The following is a 24,065-nucleotide window of genomic DNA, read 5'->3' on the forward strand; positions in this document are numbered from 1 at the left end:
TTACTCAAACTAAAAAGTTTTTTCTCAGCAAAAGAAACAATAAGAGAGGTAAATAGGGAGCCTACACACTGGGAACAAATCTTTACTCCTCACACTTCAGATAGAGCCCTAATATCCAGAGTATACAAAGAACTCCAAAAATTAGACAATAAGAGAACAAACAACCCAATCAACAAATGGGCCAAGGACCTGAACAGACACTTCCCAGAGGAGGACATACAATCAGTCAACAAGTACATGAAAAAATGCTCACCATCTCTAGCAGTCAGAGAAATGCAAATCAAAACCACCCTAAGATACCATCTCACTCCAGTAAGATTGGCAGCCATTAGGAAGTCAAACAACAACAAGTGCTGGCGAGGATGTGGGGAAAAGGGTACACTTGTACATTGCTGGTGGGACTGCAGATTGGTGCAGCCAATTTGGAAAGCAGTATGGAGATTTCTTGGAAAGCTGGGAATGGAGCCACCATTTGACCCAGCTATTCCCCTTCTTGGTCTATTCCCTAAAGACCTAAAAAGAGCATGCTACAGGGACACTGCTACATCGATGTTCATAGCAGCACAGTTCACAATAGCAAGACTGTGGAACCAACCTAGATGCCCTTCAATAGACGAATGGATAAAAAAAATGTGGCATTTATACACAATGGAGTATTACTCTGCATTAAAAAATGACAAAATCATAGAATTTACAGGGAAATGGATGGCATTAGAGCAGATTATGCTAAGTGAAGCTAGCCAATCCCTAAAAAACAAATGCCAAATGTCTTCTTTGATATAAGGAGAGTAACTAAGAACAGAGTAGGGACGAAGAGCAGGAGAAGAAGATTAACATTTAACAGGGATGAGAGGTGGGAGGGAAAGGGAGAGAGAAGGGAAATTGCATGGTAATGGAAGGAGACCCTCAGGGTTATACAGTGGAGGAGGTAGAGAGAGAGGAGGGGAGGGGAGGGGAGAGGTTGGGAGGGGGGAGGGTGGAGGATGGGAAAGGCAGCGGAGCACAACAGCCACTAGTATGGCAATTTGTAAATCAATGGATGTGTAACTGATGTGATTCTGCAATCTGTGTATGGGGTGAAGGTGGGAGTTCATAACCCACTTGAATCAAAGTGTGGAATATGATATGTCAAGAAATTTGTAATGTTTTGAACAACCCACAATAAAAAAGTAAAAAAAAAAAAAAGATTGTATATTTTGTCTTCATTATTGGACTTCTATCAAAGTGATCTAGTTTATTAGTGATGCTTTCTATTAAAGTTTTTTATTCCGTTTATTCTTTCCTTCATTTCAATAGTTTCTGATTTTTTTTTCAGAATCTCTCTTTCTTGAAATAATCTTTTGCTACCTGTGTTTTCTCCCTTATCTCTTTGTTGGTGGGATCAATGGTTGCATGTATTTGCTCTCTTATCTTTTTGTTGGAGTGATCAATTTTTGCTCACTTAGGTCATTCTTTAATTTGTAGGTCATTTTAATTATGCATATTCTGAACTCCTACTCTGTAAGTTCATCAATGGCACTGTCCATGGATTCTGTTATTGTAGTATCTTGGTTTGTTTGCTGTACTTTCCTCCCTTGTTTTTTCATGTCATCTATGTGTCCTCCTTTCTTGCAGTCTGGATCTGAGGTATTACAGTTTCTACCTTATAATGTTGCAGTGTCCCTGCAGATTACCTGTACCTCACCTTGGTGTTGGGCTTTTTGATCCCAGCTAGTGTCCCATGATAAATGCTACTGCAACTCAAGGTGGTGGTGATAATAGTGCAGATAACTCAAGATAGCAATGGGGGTGTTCCAAGATGAATGCAAACTATCTGACATGGGGCTGAAATGTGGGCTGCCTATTCAGAGATGTAGCTGCCTCCAGGCCCTACTGATTGTCCCAAGATGGAGGCTTCAGCTGGGGAGGGCTATGGCAATGGCTGCAGTGTCCAAAGATGGAGGAGGGCTAGGCGTGGGCTCTGGCATTGGTCTGCTGGTGAGTAGGAGTGGTCCTGGTCCAGGCCTGGGCCTTGGCTTCTGCGTGGGACAACTAGGTAGGTAATTTTATCTTTTATAAATTATTTTAAAAATCACTAAGCTGAGCAAATGTATGAAGAATAAGGAACCTCAACATTATCCATAATACTTTATGATTTACAAAAGAGATACTTGAAGCAAAGGTAATAAATGTATTAACATGTGTCAGAAATTGTAAATAAATCTCCTTTTCTGTTTTTTATTTATTTTTTTCTAAAGTTAAAGTTAATAATATTACCACTGCCCCAAAATTTTCCTTTTGTTTCATTGATGCTGATGTCCCTATTTTTTAACCAGAAAGTACTAATGTGCTAAACTAAGGTCCAAAATCAAACAACATACTATTAAAACAACATGGCAACACAACTCTGTACCCATTTAGAAGTAATTGTTTTGACTTAGTCTGTTCATTTTTGTGATATACTCAGAGCCTTTTAAAATTCCCTAAAAAGGGAATATTTGACTTTAAATTCCTTGAAAAAGAAACAATTAATTTCCTTCTTAGTGTATAATAAAAGAGCAATTAGGAAGCAAAAGCAAAGTGTAGTAAGGTCTTCAAAGGCTCATTTATGAATCATAAAAGGCTTGATAGTGTTAAATACCAATTGAAATGCCAAGGCAGCACAATGAGAGGCATTTAGACAGCTGGAAAACCATTGCATTGTGGGTCTTCTTAAATGTTATGCAAAATATGAGTGAATTAGATCCCAAAAGACTTCTCACTTTTCCATAATCATTTTGTAATCTGAAACAAGAAGTTCTTTCTCATTCTGTTTTTTTTTAAAACAGTCCATTGTACAACTGTTTGTTTTTTTTTTAAAATTTCAGCTATACATGAAATTCTAAAAATGAAATATTTCACAAAAGAATTATTGCCTAATGAACTATTTTACCAACCTCAAACAGTAAATGATATTGAAACACAAATCTCTTCAAACATATAGAAACTGTAAAGTTCTTTGATACTTCTAAAAGAACTAAGCTTTATATTTAGGATTTACTTTTTTTAAAGTCAAGTAAAAGGTTTATTTCCTTGTTATTATATTTCTTTTTTTTTAATTCTAATTTGTTACATATGACACCAGAAAGCATTACAATTCATATTACACACTTAGAGCACAATTTTTCATATCTGGTTGTATATAAAATATATTCACATCATTCATGTCTTCATATATATACTTAGGGTAATGATTTCCTTCTCATTCCACCATCTTTCCTAGCCCTACCCCACCTCCCATCACCTCCCTCCCCTTTGCCCTATCTAGAGTTCATCTATTTCTCCCATTCTCCCCCATAACCCTGTTATGAATCAGCATCCTTATATCAGAGAAAACATTCGGCATTTGGTTTTTTGGGGTTGGCTTCACTTAGCATTATATTCTTCAACTCCATCCATTTACCCGCAAATATCGCATGATCTGTTGTGCATGTGAGGCAAGCACTCTACCAACTGAGCTATATCCCCAGCTCATAGAGTTACCTTTTTTTTTTAATACATGAGAGTGGAATGCACCACAATTCTTATTACACATATAGAGCACAATTTTTCATATCTCTGGTTGTATACATAGAATATTCACACCAATTTGTGTCTTCATACCTGTACTTTGGATAATAATGATTATCACATTCCACCATCATTAATAACCCCATGACCCCTCCCTTCCCCTTGGAGTTACTTTTTAAAGAAACTTTTCATCTAAAACTTACTAGTTCTAATGAGGTAATGATGACAGATAATGTGGCTTTAAAAATCTCTCAGTTCTTAATTGTAATTACCTAAATATGCCCCTTTGATAACATAATGTCATATATATAGTCAATCTATGCAATCTATGGTACTAAATTTAATCATAGTTCAATAGTAATACTGTAAACTACTCATAGTATTGAATAGTCAAGACAAAACCAAATAAGCATTTGTCACTTCTTTATATATATTAGCAATAATAATAATTGTAATTAGAATAAAAACTACAATTATTGAATATTTCCTATTTGCCAGGCAATATACCAAGCTTATGCAATACATTCATGCCTTATTTTTGAGACAACTTTTCAAATCTGATTTGAAAACCACCTACACAGCCAAATATTAGAAGTAAATTCTGTTTCTGTTTCTTCAGCTGCACATCAGGCTAAGTGGCAGGTTTTTATATTAATTTTATTTTTGATTGACACACAATATCTGCACATATTTATGAAGTACAATGTGATGTTTTGATTCATACATATATAGGGTAATAATAAAATCAGAATAGTTAGCATATACTTCATCATAACCGAAATGTCTTTATGTTGAGTAAATTAAAAAATCCTTTTTTATGTTCGTTTTATTTTGAGATGTCATTAACTGTATTTCATCCTCTTGTGCCATAGAACAACAAAATTGATTTGTCCCATTCTAAGTGTAACATTATACCCATTGACCATCCTCTACCTTCCCTGCCTTCATATTCTCTCCAGCTTTTTGACTAATAGTTAGGCTTTAAAAGATTTTACATTTGAACCATAAGAATATTCATCACTGCCAGCAACTTCTCACATCGGGAAGCATGAAGGACCTGCAATCTATGAAGTTATCAGTATCACTGTCCAACAGCTCTTGAATTATTCTTTTTGTCATTGTCCTTCTCTTCTTCCTTATTTCTGCTCCATCTAATCCCTATTGCTACTCTTCCACTGATAGAGTTGATTAAGATAAACAAGAGTCTAGCACTGCTCTGCTCTCAGATATTAATATTTAATCCACACTATCATTCTACAAGGAAGTATCAGAATTCTACTGTGTATATGATAGAACTGACCTCTCACTGCACCATAGATTAAACAGCTTTCCCAAGGCTACAGACTACACAATCAGTCCCTCCTGCTCTCATAAATTGTGTGTGTGTGTTGGGGGGGGGCGGTGCGTGTAATGGATGCACTGCATAGGCTTAGTGTATTTCCTGGCAAACAGGAAACATTCAAGACAATTATTATTCTTATTACAATATTATTATGACTTTCTCAAGGCTGAGAGAAAGATAATCCAAATTTGCACAGTTAAGACATAACTGTAGATCTACAGAGTATGCATACACAGTCTTTCCTTACACATTTTATTAGTATTATGACACAAGATCAGAGATCCTACAACAGATCATTAGCTTAAAGGTATTATAAAAGTGTTTTCACTAGATAAGGTTTATAATATGTGAAAAATACAAGGACAAATAATTTCAAATAATAAGGAATGTCTATGATTAGACACCAAAAGTAGAACTTCTACAAGTGTCCTATAAAATGTGCTCTTCAGAGGAGTGACTGGTCAATAAGGCCCATAAAACAAGGCCTGAACACAGACATATGGGTATGTACTTTAAATAGGTGACATGGTAAGAAAGCCAAGGAGTGCCTGAACCACATTGAGAAATATCAGAGGCCAGCATTAGTATTCGAAATTATAAAATGGGCCTCTCCGGTGCTGTCATAGGAAAAGCTTTGAGAAAACATTGGTGATTAAATAAAAATGTGAATATGAATACATGGATTCCTAAAGACAGTATCAAAAGCCTGAAGTACATAACACATAATAAGGTGGCAACCATTTGAGCTACATTGATGGTAGAAAACTGGAAGGTGAGGACAGATCTGAAATCTATTTTTAACCTACCCATATTTGTGTCCTGATTTATTAGCTTATGTATGAATGTTAACAAGCACAAATCTTCCTGAGGTTTTTCAATGCCAAGGCAAAAACCACCAGAGATTTGAAACTAATTTAACCTCCTTGTTGCCTTTACGTAGTCCCATCAAAATAAGCACCAGCTTACTGCAGCTTAGGTGTTTTCCTTCATGCTAATGAATAATTTCAGTTGGCTTTATAAATAACAAACTCACAACAGTTGTCTCATGAGCCCAGAAGTGAGTTATTAGCTATAAGGAATGCACAACCCAGAGCTACAAGTAAAATTTATGCCCAACTTAATATAATGATTGCATTACCAATTTTCCATATTCTCACCTCTACTATGTTATACTCAATAGCTCAGATTGCTTTTAGGAGTGAAAAGGCTTGATAAAATACTTCATAAAATATTATATAAAATGTTATGATGCTTTAATTTTGAGAGAAAGATATGGCACTATTTATTTCTTTGCTTGGTCCTTGAATAGACACTTTCATTGGAAGGCAATGTAAAAATGAAAGCATTTGGAAAATATGTGGCATATTCTCTAAGGGGAATGGGACTTGAGAGTAACATTTGTTGTGGAACATTTGTGTCATTCTTTCAATAAATATTGTTGAATGCTGAACACTTTCTGCACTAGTATTATTTATGTCTCCCAGTTATTTTGGTATACATGAAGCAGATGGATGCTACTAAGTATACTATAGTACAGAGGACCATGTATGCAGTGAAGTGATCAGGTGAAATAGCATTGTGCTTTAGACACTAATTGGTCTGAAAGACTCATAAAAATTATTGGTGTTTTATAGCTGGCCAACGAACTTCAAATAAACAAATCAACAGTTGCTATCAAATTAAAAAAAGAAATGACCAGTATGATGTAAAGACCTAGAGTTTAAATATTTTTAAAAGATCATCTATAAAGAAAAAAAAGAGAGAGACTTTGCTCCTTTACTTCTTCTGTAGTAGGACACATATAATTAACATTTCAAAATGTACCAATAACGAGTTTCCAAGCAAATTTTGTTTTTTTAAACTATACTTGAACAAAGCTGGATTAAGGTTTTCAAGGATATGAACAAGTAAAATAAGCTACTTACTTTCATTCTTTCCTGTAATTCAAATTTGACAATGTACTGAACTATAAAATAAGTATAAGGAGGTCCAATTTTTTTGCTTTTTCCTATGTAAAACAATGAATGCCTCTACTTTGGTGGTGCCCTAAACATTCTTTTTTATCTTTCTTTTTCTTTCTTCCTTCCTTTCTCTTTCTTTCCTTCCCCCCTCCCTTCTTTCCTTCCTTTCTTTCTTTCTCTTTATCATGCCTATTGTTAATGACCTGGATGCTTTATTAAGGCTTACTTATGCTTAGTTAATTTTAATATAAAATCCATTCACAAGCCTTAGGTCACCTATAGGCAGGAAAACATTGATGAACAGTATTACCTTTTTATTTGTGGGGGATATATTCCACTGCCCCCCAGTGAACACCCCAGTGGTACCAAATCCTTTTTTTTCCTATACATATATACGTACATAAATTCACCACATAACCCATCTTAATTGAACACTTATCATGCACTGTATTCGTAACTTTTATAGTTTGAAGTGCAATAGCAAAAGTAACACTAGTTTTTTTACCTTTATCACAATTTCACTGATAGATTTGTGTGTGTGTGTGTGTGGTTGCTAGTGTTATTATTTCTTTTCCTTTGTTTTTTTAAAGCTCTCAACTTGTGGCCCATATTGACTTTGAACTCCAGACTCAAGTAATACTCCCACCTCAGTTTTCCAAATAGCTGGGACCAAATGTGAGCATGTATCTCTGCACCCAGCAGGATATATGTTCTTACCATAGATCTTAGCAACCTCAGCTTATGATTTTTTTCTTTCCTTTTCTAAATATGTCAAGAACTTTAGTCTTTTTATTTAACAAAAGCACTTTATAATTTCTCTTGGGCATATTACAAAGGTCAATAATTGCCAGCTTTACTAATGTTGTCCTTGAGGGCTATTGTTAAGTAAAATAAGGATTACTTGAACACAAACATTGCAATATTATCACAATCTATCTGATAAAAAAGACTAAGTGGTTAATGTGTAGACTATACAGGGTAAATACACTGGAACAAGGGATGATTTATGTCCCCAGCAGTACAGAGCAGGACAGTGCAAGGTTTCATCACACTACTCAAAATGGCAAGCAATTTCATATTTATGACTTGCTTATTGAATTTTTCATTCATATTTTTGAGTAGTTCATTATTGGTAAGTGAAACCATGGAAAACAAAACCATAACTAAGGAGGGACTAGTAATACCAAAGCATTCAATTAAAAAGCTTTACCATTAAAATTTAACACTGATTAAATTAACTAGGATTACTTTAAAAATTAATAACAATAACATTATAATTCTCTCATCTTTCTCATTTTAATACTGTCTGGATGTTTTACAGTTTAGTCCTTAACAAGAGTACTCATAAACACAATAGCAAAATGATACAATAAATAAGAAGGCACAAAATTTGGAGTTAGTCATGTTTCTACTATAAATCAGGTACTATATTAGGAAATTCATATGAATTCATGTGATTTATAAATTCACATTCATAATTGTTCCTAATTGTAAATATGATGTATTATCATCTCTTATAAAAGTTTGAGAAAACTAAGGCTCAGAGAGTTTAAGGCAATGTGCTCAAAGCATACACCTATACTGCAGAATTAGGTTTGGACTTAATGTATCTTACCCAGTACTTTCTAGTATACCATGTTGTGAAGCCCTGATCTGTCTGTAGGGAAGAGAGAGAGGAAAAGTGGTTTTGGTGGAAGGCTTCCTATCAAGGACTAACAATGCCTCAGGGATTTACTTTTGCCTAATAACCTTCTAAAGACTTATCTCTTTTTCACTACCAAGAGCTATCCCTGGTTTGATCATGATGAATTTGAGAGATCATACAAAATACTGTAAATTAAGTGTTCTCTCAAGAAAAAGGAATGAAAATGAAGAAGGTGGTAAATTAGCTGTTTTTAAAATAACAAAGACCAGCAACTATAAGGGCAAATACTAATTAAAATAAGAGGCTTAAATCTCCCAGTTGAAAGTAAGGGAAGATACACAACCCCCACCCTTTGCTTGGAGCACTTACTTAGAAAACTGGCAATTGTTAAGTCCTCTTCCTCTCTCTTTGAAATGTACATAAATCCCTTAAAAGCTAATTAAGCCTCTTTGCAGCTTTAAGAAGACCGCCTTTCTCAAGGACCTGGGAAGTATCTCTTTGAAATACAGTCATCAAGGAGGAAGACATCCCTATCTCCCAGTTTCTGTGGGAGAGCAAGAGCCTAACTCCCAAGGAGCCTTACTCCAAGAAGCAACACTGTCTCTTGTCATAAAGATGTCTTTCCCAAGTGATGTATTCTTGGGAAAGACATCTTTATGGGAGGGGAGGGGAGGGGAGGGTAGGGGAGGGGAGGGGGGATAGTAGAGGATAGGAAAGGCAGCAGAATACAACAGACACTAGTATGGCAATATGTAAATCAATGGATGTGTAACTGACGTGATTCTGCAATCTGTATATGGGGTAAAAATGGGAGCTCATAACCCACTTGAATCAAATTGTGAAATATGATATATCAAGAACTATGTAATGTTTTGAACAGCCAACAATAAAAAATTAAAAAAAATAAAATAAAATAAAAAGATGTCAACTTATTTTTTCTTTGGATAGAATCTAACTGCCTTTAAGGTGCTTGAAACAATATTTAAGAGGAGAATATACCAGAGACAGTTAAAGATACCAATGTGAGGATGTGAGGCTCAGGCCTCAATAGGCAGAACGGTGAAACTTCAGTGTGAGGATGGTTATTAAGCCATGAGAGAATAACCTTGTCCAAGGAAAGTAAGGACAGGGGAAAGTTCAAAGAGTTGAACTGATTAACAGTACCAGTTACTATGCCACATTAAAACTAGCATTTTCACAAATATGCCAATTATACTGAAGTTTTTTAAAGAAAACTATGTTGCCTATAATCATCATTCAGGGTTGATATGACATACAGTAAACATTAAAAGCCAAGGCTAAGCCAATTGAGATATGAGGAAGGCAACAAAAAAGGGTATGCTAGAGTAAGACTGTATTGTTACTAAGGGAAAAAAGAGAAGGTAAATTAACAAGTATGCACTGAGAAGAATAAAATGAACAGATAACTTGAAAATGAATAATAATTTGAAGATCATATCAGTGGTTCTCAATTTCAGAAGTTACTTTTCAAAATAAATATTGATGATAATACTCAGTTATGTTTTCCCGATTGGGTGAGCCATCATCTTCTGTGCCATGATTCTAAATTGTTATTTCTTAACCATCATTTTCTACTCTAAAATTTTCTTGAATAAACATATACAGGTAGAAAAATTTAAGAACAGGAAAAAATTCTAGAAAACTGAACATTTCAATCAAGTTTATATATCAAAAAGGCCAACTAAAAGAGCATTAATTGATGGATATTTAATGCATGCCTATAATCTCAAGCTACTTGTCAGGCTAAGGCAGAAGGATCCCAAGTTTGAGACCAGTCTGGGCAACTTAGCAAGACCTTGTCTCAAAATAAAAAATAAAAAGGTCTGCAGATATAACTCAGTGGTAGAGTGCTCCTGAGTTCAATCCCCAATAACCTCTCATACCACACACACAAAAGGAAAAGCATTAACTAAGCACATGTGACAAATATATATATATATATAAAGGTATTTGTGATAAAAATAATTTCTGTGCTCTTACTAAATGTGAAAGTCTCACATATATTATTTATTCAGAGGTTTTTTTTCATGAATATACATTGCAGATTTCATTCCACTTTATTCAGGAATAAATGCCTTCATATCCCTTGGAACAACCAGCTTGAAATTAATGTGGTTTTCCTAGAATTGACACTATATACTAGGTTCTTGCTTGACTAAGTATATGCCTGGGATTATCCAGAGACTTTCCTCTGGATTGAATAGTTTGTTCAGTATTCAGTTCATAAACTAGTTCAGGCCAATACACCAATTTGATGTCTCTTATGAAATTATTAGGGTAATGGTGCTTTATTTTCTCCTGGATAATTTCTGTACAATTGTTGGAAGCAATTGCCACTTTGGGGAAGGTATATACTTGAGTAAAACAAATCTAAGAAAGTAAATACTAAATTTTGATGAAAGGTTAAAGAGATTAAAATCTGATATCCTAGATTGAGCAATATCCATGGCCATTTTGCTGCCCAGGACTTCAAGAAAATGCAAACCAATAAATTATCATTATTGCCTAAAAAGCCCCAGTTAGGTTTCTGATAGTTACTACTATATTAATAGCATCATATAAATTTCAAGTTTCTATTATTATTAGTAGTAGTAGTAGTAGTTGTAGTACATATTAACTGTACAAATTTGTGCAATTCACTGTGATATTTGCATACATGGTACATCTTGAACTGATCATGTCCAACTACCCTTTCTCTATTCTTGCTGTCACCTTCACCCATACCCCGTGGAACCCCCTCATCTACTTTCAGGTTGAATTTATTTTTAAGTTTCCAAATATGAGAGAGAACTTGTAATACACGTCTTTCTGTGTCTGGCTTATTTTGGTTAATATGTTGGCTTCCAGTTCCATTCATTTTCTAGAAAATGACAGGATCTCATTCTTCATCATGACTGAATAATAATTAATTGTGTGCATATGCCATATTTTCATTATCTATTAATCTATTGATAGGCTCCTAGGCTGATCCCATATTTTAGCTATTATATTACAATAAGCGTAGGCATGCAGATATGTCTACTGTTTTTGTTTTGGTAGCAGGAATTGAACCCAGAGGTGCTTAACCACTGAGTCATACCCCATCCTTTTTAATGTTTTATTTTGAGACAAGTTCTTATTTGCTTAGGGCCTTCCTTTCTAAAAAGTTGCTGAGCCTGGTTTGAACTTCAGATCCTCCTCCATTAGCCTCCTGGTTACTAAGATTACAGGGGTGGGCCATCATGCTCAGCAGGTATCTCTTTCTATATATGTACTTCATTTCCTTTGGATATATATCCAGGAGTGGTATAGCTGGATCATATGGTACTTCCATTTTTAGTTTTTCAGGAAACTGAACACTGTTTTTACACTGGCCATGTTAATTTATATTACAACCCACAGTGTATAAGTGTTCCTTTGTCTCCTTACTCTTAGCAGCATTTTTTTTTTAATTTCAGAGTTGTTGGATTTTATGATATCCATTGTAACTGGAGTGAGATGAGGTTTTGATTTGCACTTTCCTAATGAGTAATGATATGGAGTATTTTCCATATATTTATTGGCCATTTCTACTTTTCCCTTTTAGAAGTGTCTATTGAGATCATTTGCCTATATTTTTAATTTATTACTTGTTTTTTTGTTATGGAGTTTTTGAGTTCTTTGTATATTCTGTATATTAACCCTCTGTCAGATGAATAGTTGAGCAATATTTTGTTGTTGTTGTTCTCTAGGGTGTATTTTTCCTCTGTTATTTCCTATGTTGTGCAGATGATTTTCAGTTTGATGTAATCTCATTTGTCAAATTTTGCTTTTTTCCCCTATGCTTTAGAAGTCCTATGCAGAAAAATAAAATTCTTGCCTGTATTTATACATTGAAATGTTTTCCTTCTGCTACCATCTGGTAGTTTCAGAGTTTCAGCTCTTATATTAAGGTCATTGATCCATTTTGAGTTGACTTTTGTACAGGGTGAGAGATAAGAGTCAAGTTTCAATCTTCTCCACAGAGATATCTAGTTTTTGCAGTGCCATTTGTTAAAGGCTATCCTTTGTGAAATGTATGTTTTTGGCACCTTTTTTTTTTTTTTTTAATTTTTTTTTTATTTTTTTTTATTGTTGGTTGTTCAAAACATTACATAGTTCTTGATATATCATCTTTCACACTTTGCTTCAAGTGGGTTATGAACTCCCATTTTTAGCCCATATACAGATTGCAGAATCACATCAATTACACATCCATTGATTTACATATTGCCATACTAGTGACTGTCATGTTCTGCTACCTTTCCTATCCTCTACTATCCCCCCTCCCCTCCCCTCCCCACCCCTCTTCTCTCTACCCCCTCTATTGACCTTCATTTCTCCCCCTTGTATTATTTTTCCCTTTCCCCTCATTTCCTCTTGTATGTTCTTTTGTATAACCCTGAGGGTCTCCTTCCATTTCCATGCAATTTCCCTTTTCTCTCCCTTTCCCTCCCACCTCTCATCTCTGTTTAATGTTAATCTTCTTCTCATGCTCTTCGTCCCTACTCTGTTCTTAGTTACTCTCCTTATATCAAAGGAGACATTTGGCATTTGCTTTTTAGGGATTGGCTAGCTTCACTTAGCATAATCTGCTCTAGTGCCATCCATTTCCCTGCAAATTCTATGATTTTGTCATTTTTTAATGCAGAGTAATACTCCATTGTGTATAAATGCCACATTTTTTTAATCCATTCGTCTATTGAAGGGCATCTGGGTTGGTTCCAAAGTCTTGCTATTGTGAATTGAGCTGCTATGAACATCGATGTAGCAGTGTCCCTGTAGCATGCTCTTTTTAGGTCTTTAGGGAATAGACCAAGAAGGGGAATAGCTGGGTCAAATGGTGGCTCCATTCCCAGCTTTCCAAGAAATCTCCATACTGCTTTCCAAATTGGCTGCACCAATTTGCAGTCCCACCAGCAATGTACAAGTGTACCCTTTTCCCCACATCCTCGCCAGCACTTGTTGTTGTTTGACTTCATAATGGCTGCCAATCTTACTGGAGTGAGATGGTATCTTAGGGTGGTTTTGATTTGCATTTCTCTGACTGCTAGAGATGGTGAGCATTTTTTCATGTACTTGTTGATTGATTGTATGTCCTCCTCTGAAAAGTGTCTGTTCAGGTCCTTGGCCCATTTGTTGATTGGGTTGTTAGTTATCTTATTGTCTAATTTTTGGAGTTCTTTGTATACTCTGGATATTAGGGCTCTGTCTGAAGTGTGAGGAGTAAAGATTTGTTCCCAGGATGTAGGCTCCCTATTTACCTCTCTTATTGTTTCTTTGGCTGAGAAAAAACTTTTTAGTTTGAGTAAGTCCCATTTGTTGATTCTAGTTATTAACTTTTGTGCTATGGGTGTCCTATTGAGGAATTTGGAGCCCGACCCCACAGTATGTAGATCGTAGCCAACTTTTTCTTCTATCAGACGGCGCGTCTCTGATTTGATATCAAGCTCCTTGATCCATTTTGAATTCACTTTTGTGCATGGCGAGAGAAAGGGATTCAGTTTCATTTTGTTGCATATGGATTTCCAGTTTTCCCAGCACCATTTGTTGAAGATGCTATCCTTCCTCCATTGCATGCTTTTAGCCCCTTTATCAAATATAAGATAGTTGTAGTTTTGTGGATTGGTTTCTGTGTCCTCTATTCTGTACCATTGGTCCACCCGCCTGTTTTGGTACCAGTACCATGCTGTTTTTGTTACTATTGCTCTGTAGTATAGTTTGAAGTCTGGTATCGCTATACCGCCTGATTCACACTTCCTGCTTAGCATTGTTTTTGCTATTCTGGGTCTTTTATTTTTCCATATCAAGCTACTTCAGGAAATAGAAAAAGAGGGAGAACTTCCAAATTCATTCTACGAGGCCAACATCACCCTGATACCTAAACCAGACAACGACACTTCAAAGAAAGAAAACTTCAGACCAATATCTCTAATGAACCTAGATGCAAAAATCCTCAATAAAATTCTGGCGAATCGGATACAAAAACATATCAAAAAAAATTGTGCACCATGATCAAGTAGGATTCATTCCTGGGATGCAAGGCTGGTTCAATATACAGAAATCAATAAATGTTATTCACCACATCAATAGACTTAAAAATAAGAACCATATGATCATCTCGATAGATGCGGAAAAAGCATTCGACAAAGTAAAGCATCCCTTTATGTTCAAAACTCTAGAAGAACTAGGGATAACAGGAACATACCTCAATATTGTAAAAGCAATCTATGCTAAGCCTCAGGCTAGCATCATTCTGAATGGAGAAAAATTGAAGGCATTCCCTCTAAAATCTGGAACAAGACAGGGATGCCCTCTCTCACCACTTCTGTTCAACATAGTTCTCGAAACACTGGCCACAGCAATTAGACAGACGAAAGAAATTAAAGGCATAAAAATAGGAAAAGAAGAACTTAAATTATCACTATTTGCAGATGATATGATTCTATACCTAGCAGACCCAAAAGGGTCTACAAAGAAACTATTAGAGCTAATAAATGAATTCAGCAAAGTGGCAGGATATAAAATCAACACGCATAAATCAAAGGCATTCCTGTATATCAGCGACAAATCCTCTGAAATGGAAATGAGGACAACCACTCCATTCACAATATCTTCAAAAAAATAAAATACTTGGGAATCAACCTAACAAAAGAGGTGAAAGACTTATACAATGAAAACTACAGAACCCTAAAGAGAGAAATAGAAGAAGATCTTAGAAGATGGAAAAATATACCCTGTTCATGGATAGGCAGAACTAACATCATCAAAATGGCGATATTACCAAAAGTTCTCTATAGGTTTAATGCAATGCCAATCAAAATCCCAAAGGCATTTCTTGTAGAAATAGAGAAAGCAATCATGAAATTCATATGTTTTTGGCACCTTTGTTGAGAATCAGTTGGCTGAGATGTATGGATTTATTTCTGGGATCTTTATGCTGTTCCATTGGTCTACATGTCTGTGTTGTTGTTGTTGTTGCAATACAAAGCTGTTTTTGATACTACAGCTCTGTAGTTTGCCTTGAAATAAGATTTTATAATGTCTTCAGCTTTGTTCTTTTGGTTCAAGATTACTTCCACTATTCCGAGTCTTCTTTGCTTCTGTATGACTTTTTTCTAGTTCTATATAGAATACCATTGACATCTGGAGGAAGATTGCACTGAATCTGTAGATCACATGGGGTAGTATGAAAATTTTGGAAATATAAATTTTTCCAATCCAGGAAATGGGATATATTTCCATCTTTCAATTTGCTCTTTAGTGTTTTGTAATTTTCCCTTTCACCTCTGTCCCTATGGAGGGTAGATTGCCCTCCTTATGCAGCAGGTAATGGTATATTTGTTTCTCTTGCAGTGCAGTTGTGCCAGATTTTTACTATTGAATTTCAGTGTTCCCAGAGTCACTCACCTCTGTATGCAGCTCTCCATGTGTTGCTTTGTTTTTTTGTGATAAGTGAGTGCCATATGCCTCTGTCCATCCATTTTATCAATCTCCCCATGTTTAAGGTTTTGGGTTCTAAGTTGTGCGCATTCTCTCTCTCTCTCTCTCTCTCTCTCTCTCTCTCGGATTTTTCTTACCTTTTCCTCCTTGGAGATTAAAAACCAGGTGAACTTTACAACTAACCTATATTCTCAGCCCTTTTATTTTTATTTTGTGACAGTGTCTCACTAATTTGATCAGACTTTTCATGAACGTGGGATCTTTCTTCTCAGGCTCTCAAATATTTGGGATTACATTTGTACACCAAGGCATGTGTAATATTCTTCATTTTCTAATGGATTCACAAGTTGAAATATAAATTCTAAATCATTTAAAGATATGCTAATGATTTAAAGAAGTGGGTAATGGTTTATTCGAATTGATATTTGGCTGCTAACCAAAAATCTAATCTCTGTATCTTTTTCTCTGTTTCTCTCTCTCTCTCTCTCTCTCCGTCTCTCTCTCTCCAAATATATATATATATATATATATATATATATATATATATATATATATATATATATACTGAAATCTGCACAGTAGTATGATTTTTGAAAAATAATTCAGTTCATCATATATGTGTATGTGTATGTGTATGTGTGTGTGTGTGTGTGTGTACTTTTTCATATAATTGTTTTACCTTTGTTCTAAAAATAAGAAGTACTCTATTCTAGCACAGGAAAGTTTTAGCATAAATTTAAGAGCTTACATTATTCATTCTCTATTGCTTAGGAAGTTAGCATTGCAAAAATGAGGGAGAGGAGCTGGGGGTATAGCTCAGTTGGTAGAGTGTTTGTCTCTCAAGCACAAGATCCTGGGTTCAATCCCCAGCACCAATATAAATAAATAAATAAATAAAAATGAGGGAGATATTCATTGTTGGGAATTCACATCCCAATTTACAAGACCAATTATCTCAAGATATTATACCATTAAATACAAGTTAATTTAAGATACATATTTTGGCCAATATTCTTCTTAGATTCCTTATCTGTAGTGATAAAAATAATATTCACTTTGAGTAAACTTATGAAAATATGAATTTGAAATACATTATCGGTATTTGTAGATATTAACTCATAAGCAAATCTTGTAACAATCTCCCCAAAGTAATAAATAATAAGAAAAGGGACTTACATGATCAATTAGTTCACGAACCATTCCATTCCACTGTCCATTGGCATCATCCTGGGCTCCATATTTCCCATCCTCCACAAGTCTAATCTCATATGTAAAGCCAAGGATTGTAGATAACTCTCTGAGGAGATCAATGCAGTAGCCCTCAAATCGGTCATTCCCATAGAGAGGTTTGTCAGATTTCTTAAACAGGACATAAGGTTCTTCCTGGAAACATTGAATATGAAGGAAGGAAATATCAATTAATCATAAAATTTAGCATCAGAATGACAGCTCTAACTAGAAGATAGAAAAATTTGCATTAATTTAAGATGATTGTCAACTTAAGCTTCTAATTGTATTTAATATAGTTTGAAATATTAAGAATGGAGATACTTGGATGGTTTAGGGAATGTTTGTGTTTCACAAAAGAATGTTTAGTTATAAAAATCCCACCACAGGTATATAATAAAAATATGATATATTATCTAATACCGTGTATTGCATTAATAATAACAAATAATATAATGTGGCATGTAATACATGATATAGAGTATATAATATATAATTTCACCATGATTACAATATCCCAATTTGAATTATGCCACTTAAGCAATATCTAGTATATTGTTTCAATGATATCTATGGATGAAATGAATGAAAAAATTAATTGACTAATTGATTGCATACTCCATGTTTGGAATTGGAGTGATATGTGTTTATATATGATCACATTATATCCTAAAAATATGAATTATTACAACTATTACATTGAATTATAAGAGGAAAAAACGGTAGTTACTTTAAAATATAGAGAAAGAACCTAATATTTATCAAATGCTGATGCATTCATCTAAAATCACTTTAAAGAGCCAGTCCCCTCTCCTACAAGAGGAATCACCGAACAATGAATATTACAATAGAGGGAAAGAAACATAATACATGCTCAAACAAATAGGACATGTAACTTTAGATGCTAAGTGGTGCAAAAACATAAAATATGTCAACAAGATGGAGAACAACTGAAAGGTACTTGGTAAGATAAGTGAAGATGACACAAAATTAATATAACTCGAAGTCTTTTCTGAAGACACAAGAGATAAGATGAAACCTAAAATATGGGAGATGGAGTCTAGCCCTGAGAAACTCTGAAAAAGATACATTTCAGGTCAAAGAAACAGAAAGTAAAAAGAGATTTGTATGACATTGTAGAGTTCCAAGAAGAAGACAATAGCCATCACTCTGACTAATGTCACATCCAGTAAATAAGGGAGCTGAACACATGAGAATGAAAATTAAGTCCATGAGTCTATAACAAAATAGGCCCTATAAAAATTTTTAAGTTTACCTAATGTGGGCACATGGAACATGGTATAGCTGACTGTGATAGAGCTCTGCTCAATTCATTATTCTCTCCCCTCTGGCTCCTGTAAATCATGAATCTTTTTAATACCTCCAGAGTGTTGCCTTTTTCAGAATGTCAAATAGATGGAATCATATAGTATGTAGCCTTTCAAATGAGTGTATTTCACTTGATAATATGCATTATGATTCCTCAATGTCCTTTCATGGCTTAATAGCTCATTTCTTTTTAGTGTGGAATAATATAACATTATTTAGACATACTATAGTTTATTTGTCCACTGACCTACTAAAGAAAAAAAATGGTTGCTTTTGAGTTTTGGCAAACATACATAAAGCTGCTTTACATACCCAAGTGTTCTGGTTTTTATGTAGAAATGAATTTTCAGTTCTTCTGGGTAAACACCAAAGGGCATGATTGCTGGATCATATGTTAAGAGTATATTTAGTTTTGCAAGAACCTACCAAACTGTTCCAAAGTGGCTGTGTCATTTTGAACTCCCACCGGTGATGAAGGAGAGTTCTTATTGCTCCATATTTTCAAAACATTTGTTAATGTAAATGTTATGGATTTGGGGCATTATTAATGGTATATGAAACATCTCTTTATTCTAATTGTAATTCCCTAATGACCTAGGATGCTATGTTTGAAAACAGTTTTACTAGGACTATTTTGTGGTCATTTAAATGATTAGAGAGATGAAATAAATTTCTCAACTCGTAGCTATGAAGAGGTGAACAGCTAAGAAGAGATAAAGAGATTTGAATCTACATTTTTTTTAAAACTCTTGATACATAGTTTTCCAACTATTCTATGTTGCTTTGAACACCATCAATTCATTTGGGAGGCAACCATACATGCAAGATTCTTATATGGAATTATGTCAAACACATAAGAATCACAAACATAACTGCATTCAAAGCTAGATATTTAGGCTTAATATAAGGTGAAAAGACTGTTAGAATCAAGTCTGAGTTTTATGTAGCATGTGACCACATATGAAATTTATTTCTTAGTAATACACAGAATATTACAAATATGACAAGATGTAGTGTCTTTTGACCCCAGGGATTATTAATGTACATTTACCTTTCTAATTTTCCTTTCTAATTTTCCTGGCCTCCTAGTTCTGTAAGTTAGAGTACACATTTCTGTACATCACACTTTAAATGTCCTTGTTGTGTTGGAAAGAAAAGAAGCAAGCAGCACTCTTGTAATGGGTATTCACATTGCAGGCAAAATCAAGTGTCTCTTTTTCTGGAACTCCCCAACAATTTTTTAAATTCTTTTACCATAACACTTACCACATTGAATAGTGAGAGTAATTTACACACATTTCTTCTGAACTAAACTTGAACAATTTATCCAGCAAAATAATGGTTAACTTTACATCAAAAGCACCAAATAAACCACAAATAAAATGAAGTAAAGTGAAGGGCAATAAATTACTATGGTCAATTGGGGAAGGCAAGGAAACCTCCATTTGAAGGCAAAATTTGTGAGACAATTATAGGCCCTTGCTAGGTTCAGGCTTGGTAGTGTCATCTATCCTCAGGTCCCTAAACCATAGGAAGAAAATTAAAGACCTGAGAAAACAACATATCCCCCTGCAGAAGAGGGGAAAGTCTAAGGATACCAGATTGGTGGACTGCCAATCAAACGAAGCACATAGGCATAGTCGATTAAATGCTTACTTCATACTTTGGTTTTGGTTTTATTATTTATAAATAAATAGATGGGTTTTTAAAATTTTAAAAGGCACAAAGATTGACAAGTTGTTAAGCTCCAGGCACTAAGCAATAGCACTATCATTTTTCAAGTACTTACTGTGTGCCAGATTAAGTGCTTCACTTTAATTCATTTATTCTTCATAACAGCTATTTAAAACCAATAATATTACTATCTTCATTTTACAGATGACAAAAAAAATGAAAGAAAAGGAGCTATTGTGGTTTAGATAGGAGGTGTACTCCAAAAGCTCCATGTTAATACAGGAGATAAAGTGATTAGATTATGACAGCCATAACCTAATTTGTAGATTCATCTGCTTCAGAGATTAATCATTTCAAAGGACTGTCATATTGGGTGATAACCAGAGGCAGGTACATTAGGGCTGGAGGAATCAAGTCACTGATGTTACACCTATGGGGTTTATATTTTATCCCTGATGAGACTTCTATCCCTCTCACTGTCTCTGACTCCCAGCTGCCATGAGCTGAGCTATTTTCCTTTACCACACCCTTTCACTGTGACACACTGCCTGAGTCTTAGGCCCAGAGTAATAGAATCAGTTGACCATGGGCTGAGACCTCTGAGATCATGAGTCAATATAAACTTTTCCTCCTCTAAGTTGTTCTTGTCAGGTGTTTTGGTCACAGTGATGAGAAACTGACTAGTGTTAGTGCTAAGTATCTTTTTTTTCCCCTTGCATATGGTTAACTGCCTGCCTATAACCCAAGTATTTGAACTGCTGGACCACCTACCACCATACTGTGCTTCCTCCATTAAATGTATTTCAGTGATAATTTCCAAACTTCACATGAATGAAAATTTTTACATTCCTCATTATATAACTGAATATATGTTGTATGGTTTTATGGTATTTTTAATCAACTGGGATTAGGTACTGGGCTATAATGTATACAAAATGGTATTACTGTTTGAACAACATAATCAAGAAAACATTGTAGAAGTGAATAAGAAGTCAATATGTAATTCAGAAAATTCATTTTCTGTATAACAAATGATCGCTTTTCTAAATTAGAACATATCTTTTTTAAATGGAGGTACTGTTAAAATTTCTGAAATTCGCTCATATTAAGCCCAGCAGAATTAGTTAACAAAAATGAATATCTAAACAAAATGTTCCTGTTCATATTATCAAATCTCATTGTCTCTATTTTTTTTTCAAAAATGTGTATTGCATATTTTTCACACAAAATGACTTAACAGTGGAAATAATACAATGGAAGTTAAGGGTTTCTAAAACTGTGTGAGGTATATAAGGAATATGAATGTGTGTAAGGAATAAAAACATAGCAAAATAGTCCCAATTATTATGGTATTTAAATCTTTTTAACCCAACTTTCCTACTAGCCATCCTGCCTATTAATTTGATCTTCTTCATCTATAACCAAACAAGAAAACTTCTGATATAAGCAAATACATTTTTGATCCCTGTGAGGCTAAAAAAAAATCCAATTTAAACATATGTTTTAAATAGCTTTGAACTTCCCGGGAGAAAAATATACATGGCCGAGTGTATCTTTTTAGTATTTATGAATCTCTAGCATGTCAAGTATTACTTTACTTTTCTCATATTTAATTCTGATAAGTAAGACACAGTTTTCCAGCTGTGATTCCTATCTCTAGCTACACTGTGTCACAAGATAGTTTTACATCAAGTTATGACTCTGCTTTAAACTCCCTTTCTCTGTTTCACACAGCACAGGGATAAATAATAACCTCATGTAAGAAAAAAGAAAAATGATACCAGAAGCAATTACTGTATCACAGACTGAGTTCAATGAATAATATGATAAAACTCTCCTGGGCAACTTTTCTGATTTCTCATATAGTCTTAAATCTGCACATCAGCATTTGCTAGAGGTAAGGCACTTCATTCTACTGGCATCTGTAATAAGGAATTTTCAGCATTTCTTCTATTCCACCCCAGTTTAAGGAACCTACCAATAACTCATATATTTTTATCTGCATTAGACTGGGAGTTGGCCCAGAATGAACCTAAAATGAAGTTCTGAGAAAGTAAAATATGTTTTAAGATTGAAAGGAAGAAAATGTTTTATTTAAATATAATAAAGTGTCTAATAATTTTAACATATTTAACTCATATTATCTCTCTGCTCTTATCTAAATAGTTCGAATTTTCTTTTTCATGTGTTATCCCTCAACTATTATTGCCTTACACATGCTATTCACAACACAGGGACATAACAACATAAATTAATTTTAACATGCTATGTACAAAAGAGCTGATTAAGACAAAACTGATTAATTTATTTTTATTAAAGACTGTATTGAACTCCTTTTTTTCAGCACTCCTGTAGAGGTTAGGTATACCACAGTGAACAGTGAGAAACAAAACAACACAAAAAAATCCCACCTTTATAAAACTTCCAATCTAGGAATGAATTTTTTTTTACACAATTTCTTTTTTTTTTTAAAGAGAGAGAGAGAGAGAGAGAGAGAGAGAGAGAGTTTTTAATATTTATTTTTTAGTTTTCGGCGGACACAACATCTTTGTATGTGGTGCTGAGGATTGAACCTGGGCCGCATGCATGCCAGGCAAGCGTGCTACCGCTTGAGCCACATCCCCAGCCCCTAGGAATGAATTTAAAATGTTCACATATTATACACTATATATTATTACTTTCTTGTATGTGTTGCTTCACTAATTATTAGAAATGTAGAACTTCCAAAGAAGTCATTTTGAGAGAGAGTACTATGAGTCCTGATTTTTTGTGTGTGTTCTGATGAATTCTAGAACATGTGACACTGTGGCCCTCAAATCATTCATGTGGGAAAATAGAGATATATTCAGGCATCCCCAGTCTGGTTCTGATTTACCCTTATGACTAAAAAAAAATATTTCATAAAATTTGTTTTTGACTACCAGTTGAAAATCTAGATGCTTATAGGTTTCAAAGCATTTAAAAAGGTATTGTTAATGCCTCTTAATTTTTCCCTTAATTAATAAAAAGGGATGAAAAATCAAAACACTTAAAAAAACAGCATTCTTATGGCTGAAATTAAAACTACACAATGGTTACAATAAAAATAAAATAAGGTTATGGAGATTAAAACAAAACTGAGGGCTGGGATTGTGGCTCAGCGGTAGAGCGCTCGCCTAGCACGGGCTTGACCTGGGTTTGATTCTCAGCACCACATTAAAAAAAAAATAAAGGCATTGTGTTGTGTCCATCTACAAAGAAAAAAAAAAAAGATATTCTCTCTCTCTCTCTCTCTCTCTCTCTCTCTCTCTCTCTCTCTCTCTCTCTCTTTCTCTCTCTCTCTTTAAAAAAAACTGAGCATGAAATCATAAATAATAATGAAACAAATGGGTTTTATGAACTATAGAAATCAAGGAAGGCCTAAGAACTTAAGAAGTTGGTTGGAGGTGAAAGGTTGTTGAATGGGCATCGTGAAGCCAGGGCATTGGTGCTATGGAAATCAGCTGGGCTCCAGGAAGGGAGTCAGCTCATAAAAACCACAAAATTGACATCTTAACAGAAAGCCCCCCCCCCCCAAAAAAAAAACTTCAACATCTTGCTATGGGGTATTCAATAAAATGCAAAGTGTAAAATTATACCTTTTAAAGGAGATTGATGATGATAAGACATTATCGATTATAGCAACACCAAGGAGATGGAATAAAGGGTAACTTTTCTGGCCTTTCTACTTATACCTTATACATTGAATTTCTCCAGGTCTTCTCTTGCCATCGTTCCCTCACCCAAGCACTAAGGCTAAAATTTTGAAAAGTCTTCTTTGCTAGGTAGAATAATTCAGTAATGATTAGTTGCTTCTCTTAACATTCTTTCCAATCTTGTCTAGTGCCATTTTTGTTTCATTGCGGTCAACTGAAGATCC

General features: G+C 34.6%; 1 protein-coding gene and 1 non-coding gene across 4 annotated transcripts in view; one reads left to right on the plus strand and one right to left on the minus strand.

The window, feature by feature from the left end:
- The window catches only part of Grik2 (glutamate ionotropic receptor kainate type subunit 2), a 669,837-nt gene that overhangs the window by 232,945 nt on the left and 412,827 nt on the right, over positions 1 to 24,065 (minus strand). For all 3 annotated transcript variants that reach the window (XM_058575396.1, XM_058575405.1, XM_046430718.2), the window contains one exon: positions 17,114 to 17,320. In XM_058575396.1, the coding sequence (XP_058431379.1) occupies positions 17,114 to 17,320 (207 nt within the window). The remainder of the gene's footprint in view (positions 1 to 17,113; positions 17,321 to 24,065) is intronic.
- Positions 16,744 to 16,815, plus strand: Trnae-cuc (transfer RNA glutamic acid (anticodon CUC)). Its single transcript has one exon. It is a non-coding gene; the product is annotated as a tRNA-Glu (tRNA).

This window comes from Marmota monax, unplaced genomic scaffold (assembly GCF_021218885.2).
Source record: "Marmota monax isolate L192 unplaced genomic scaffold, Marmota_monax_Labrador192_F-V1.1 WCK01_AAM20220418_F8-fsc00013, whole genome shotgun sequence".
Lineage (NCBI taxonomy): Eukaryota > Metazoa > Chordata > Mammalia > Rodentia > Sciuridae > Marmota > Marmota monax.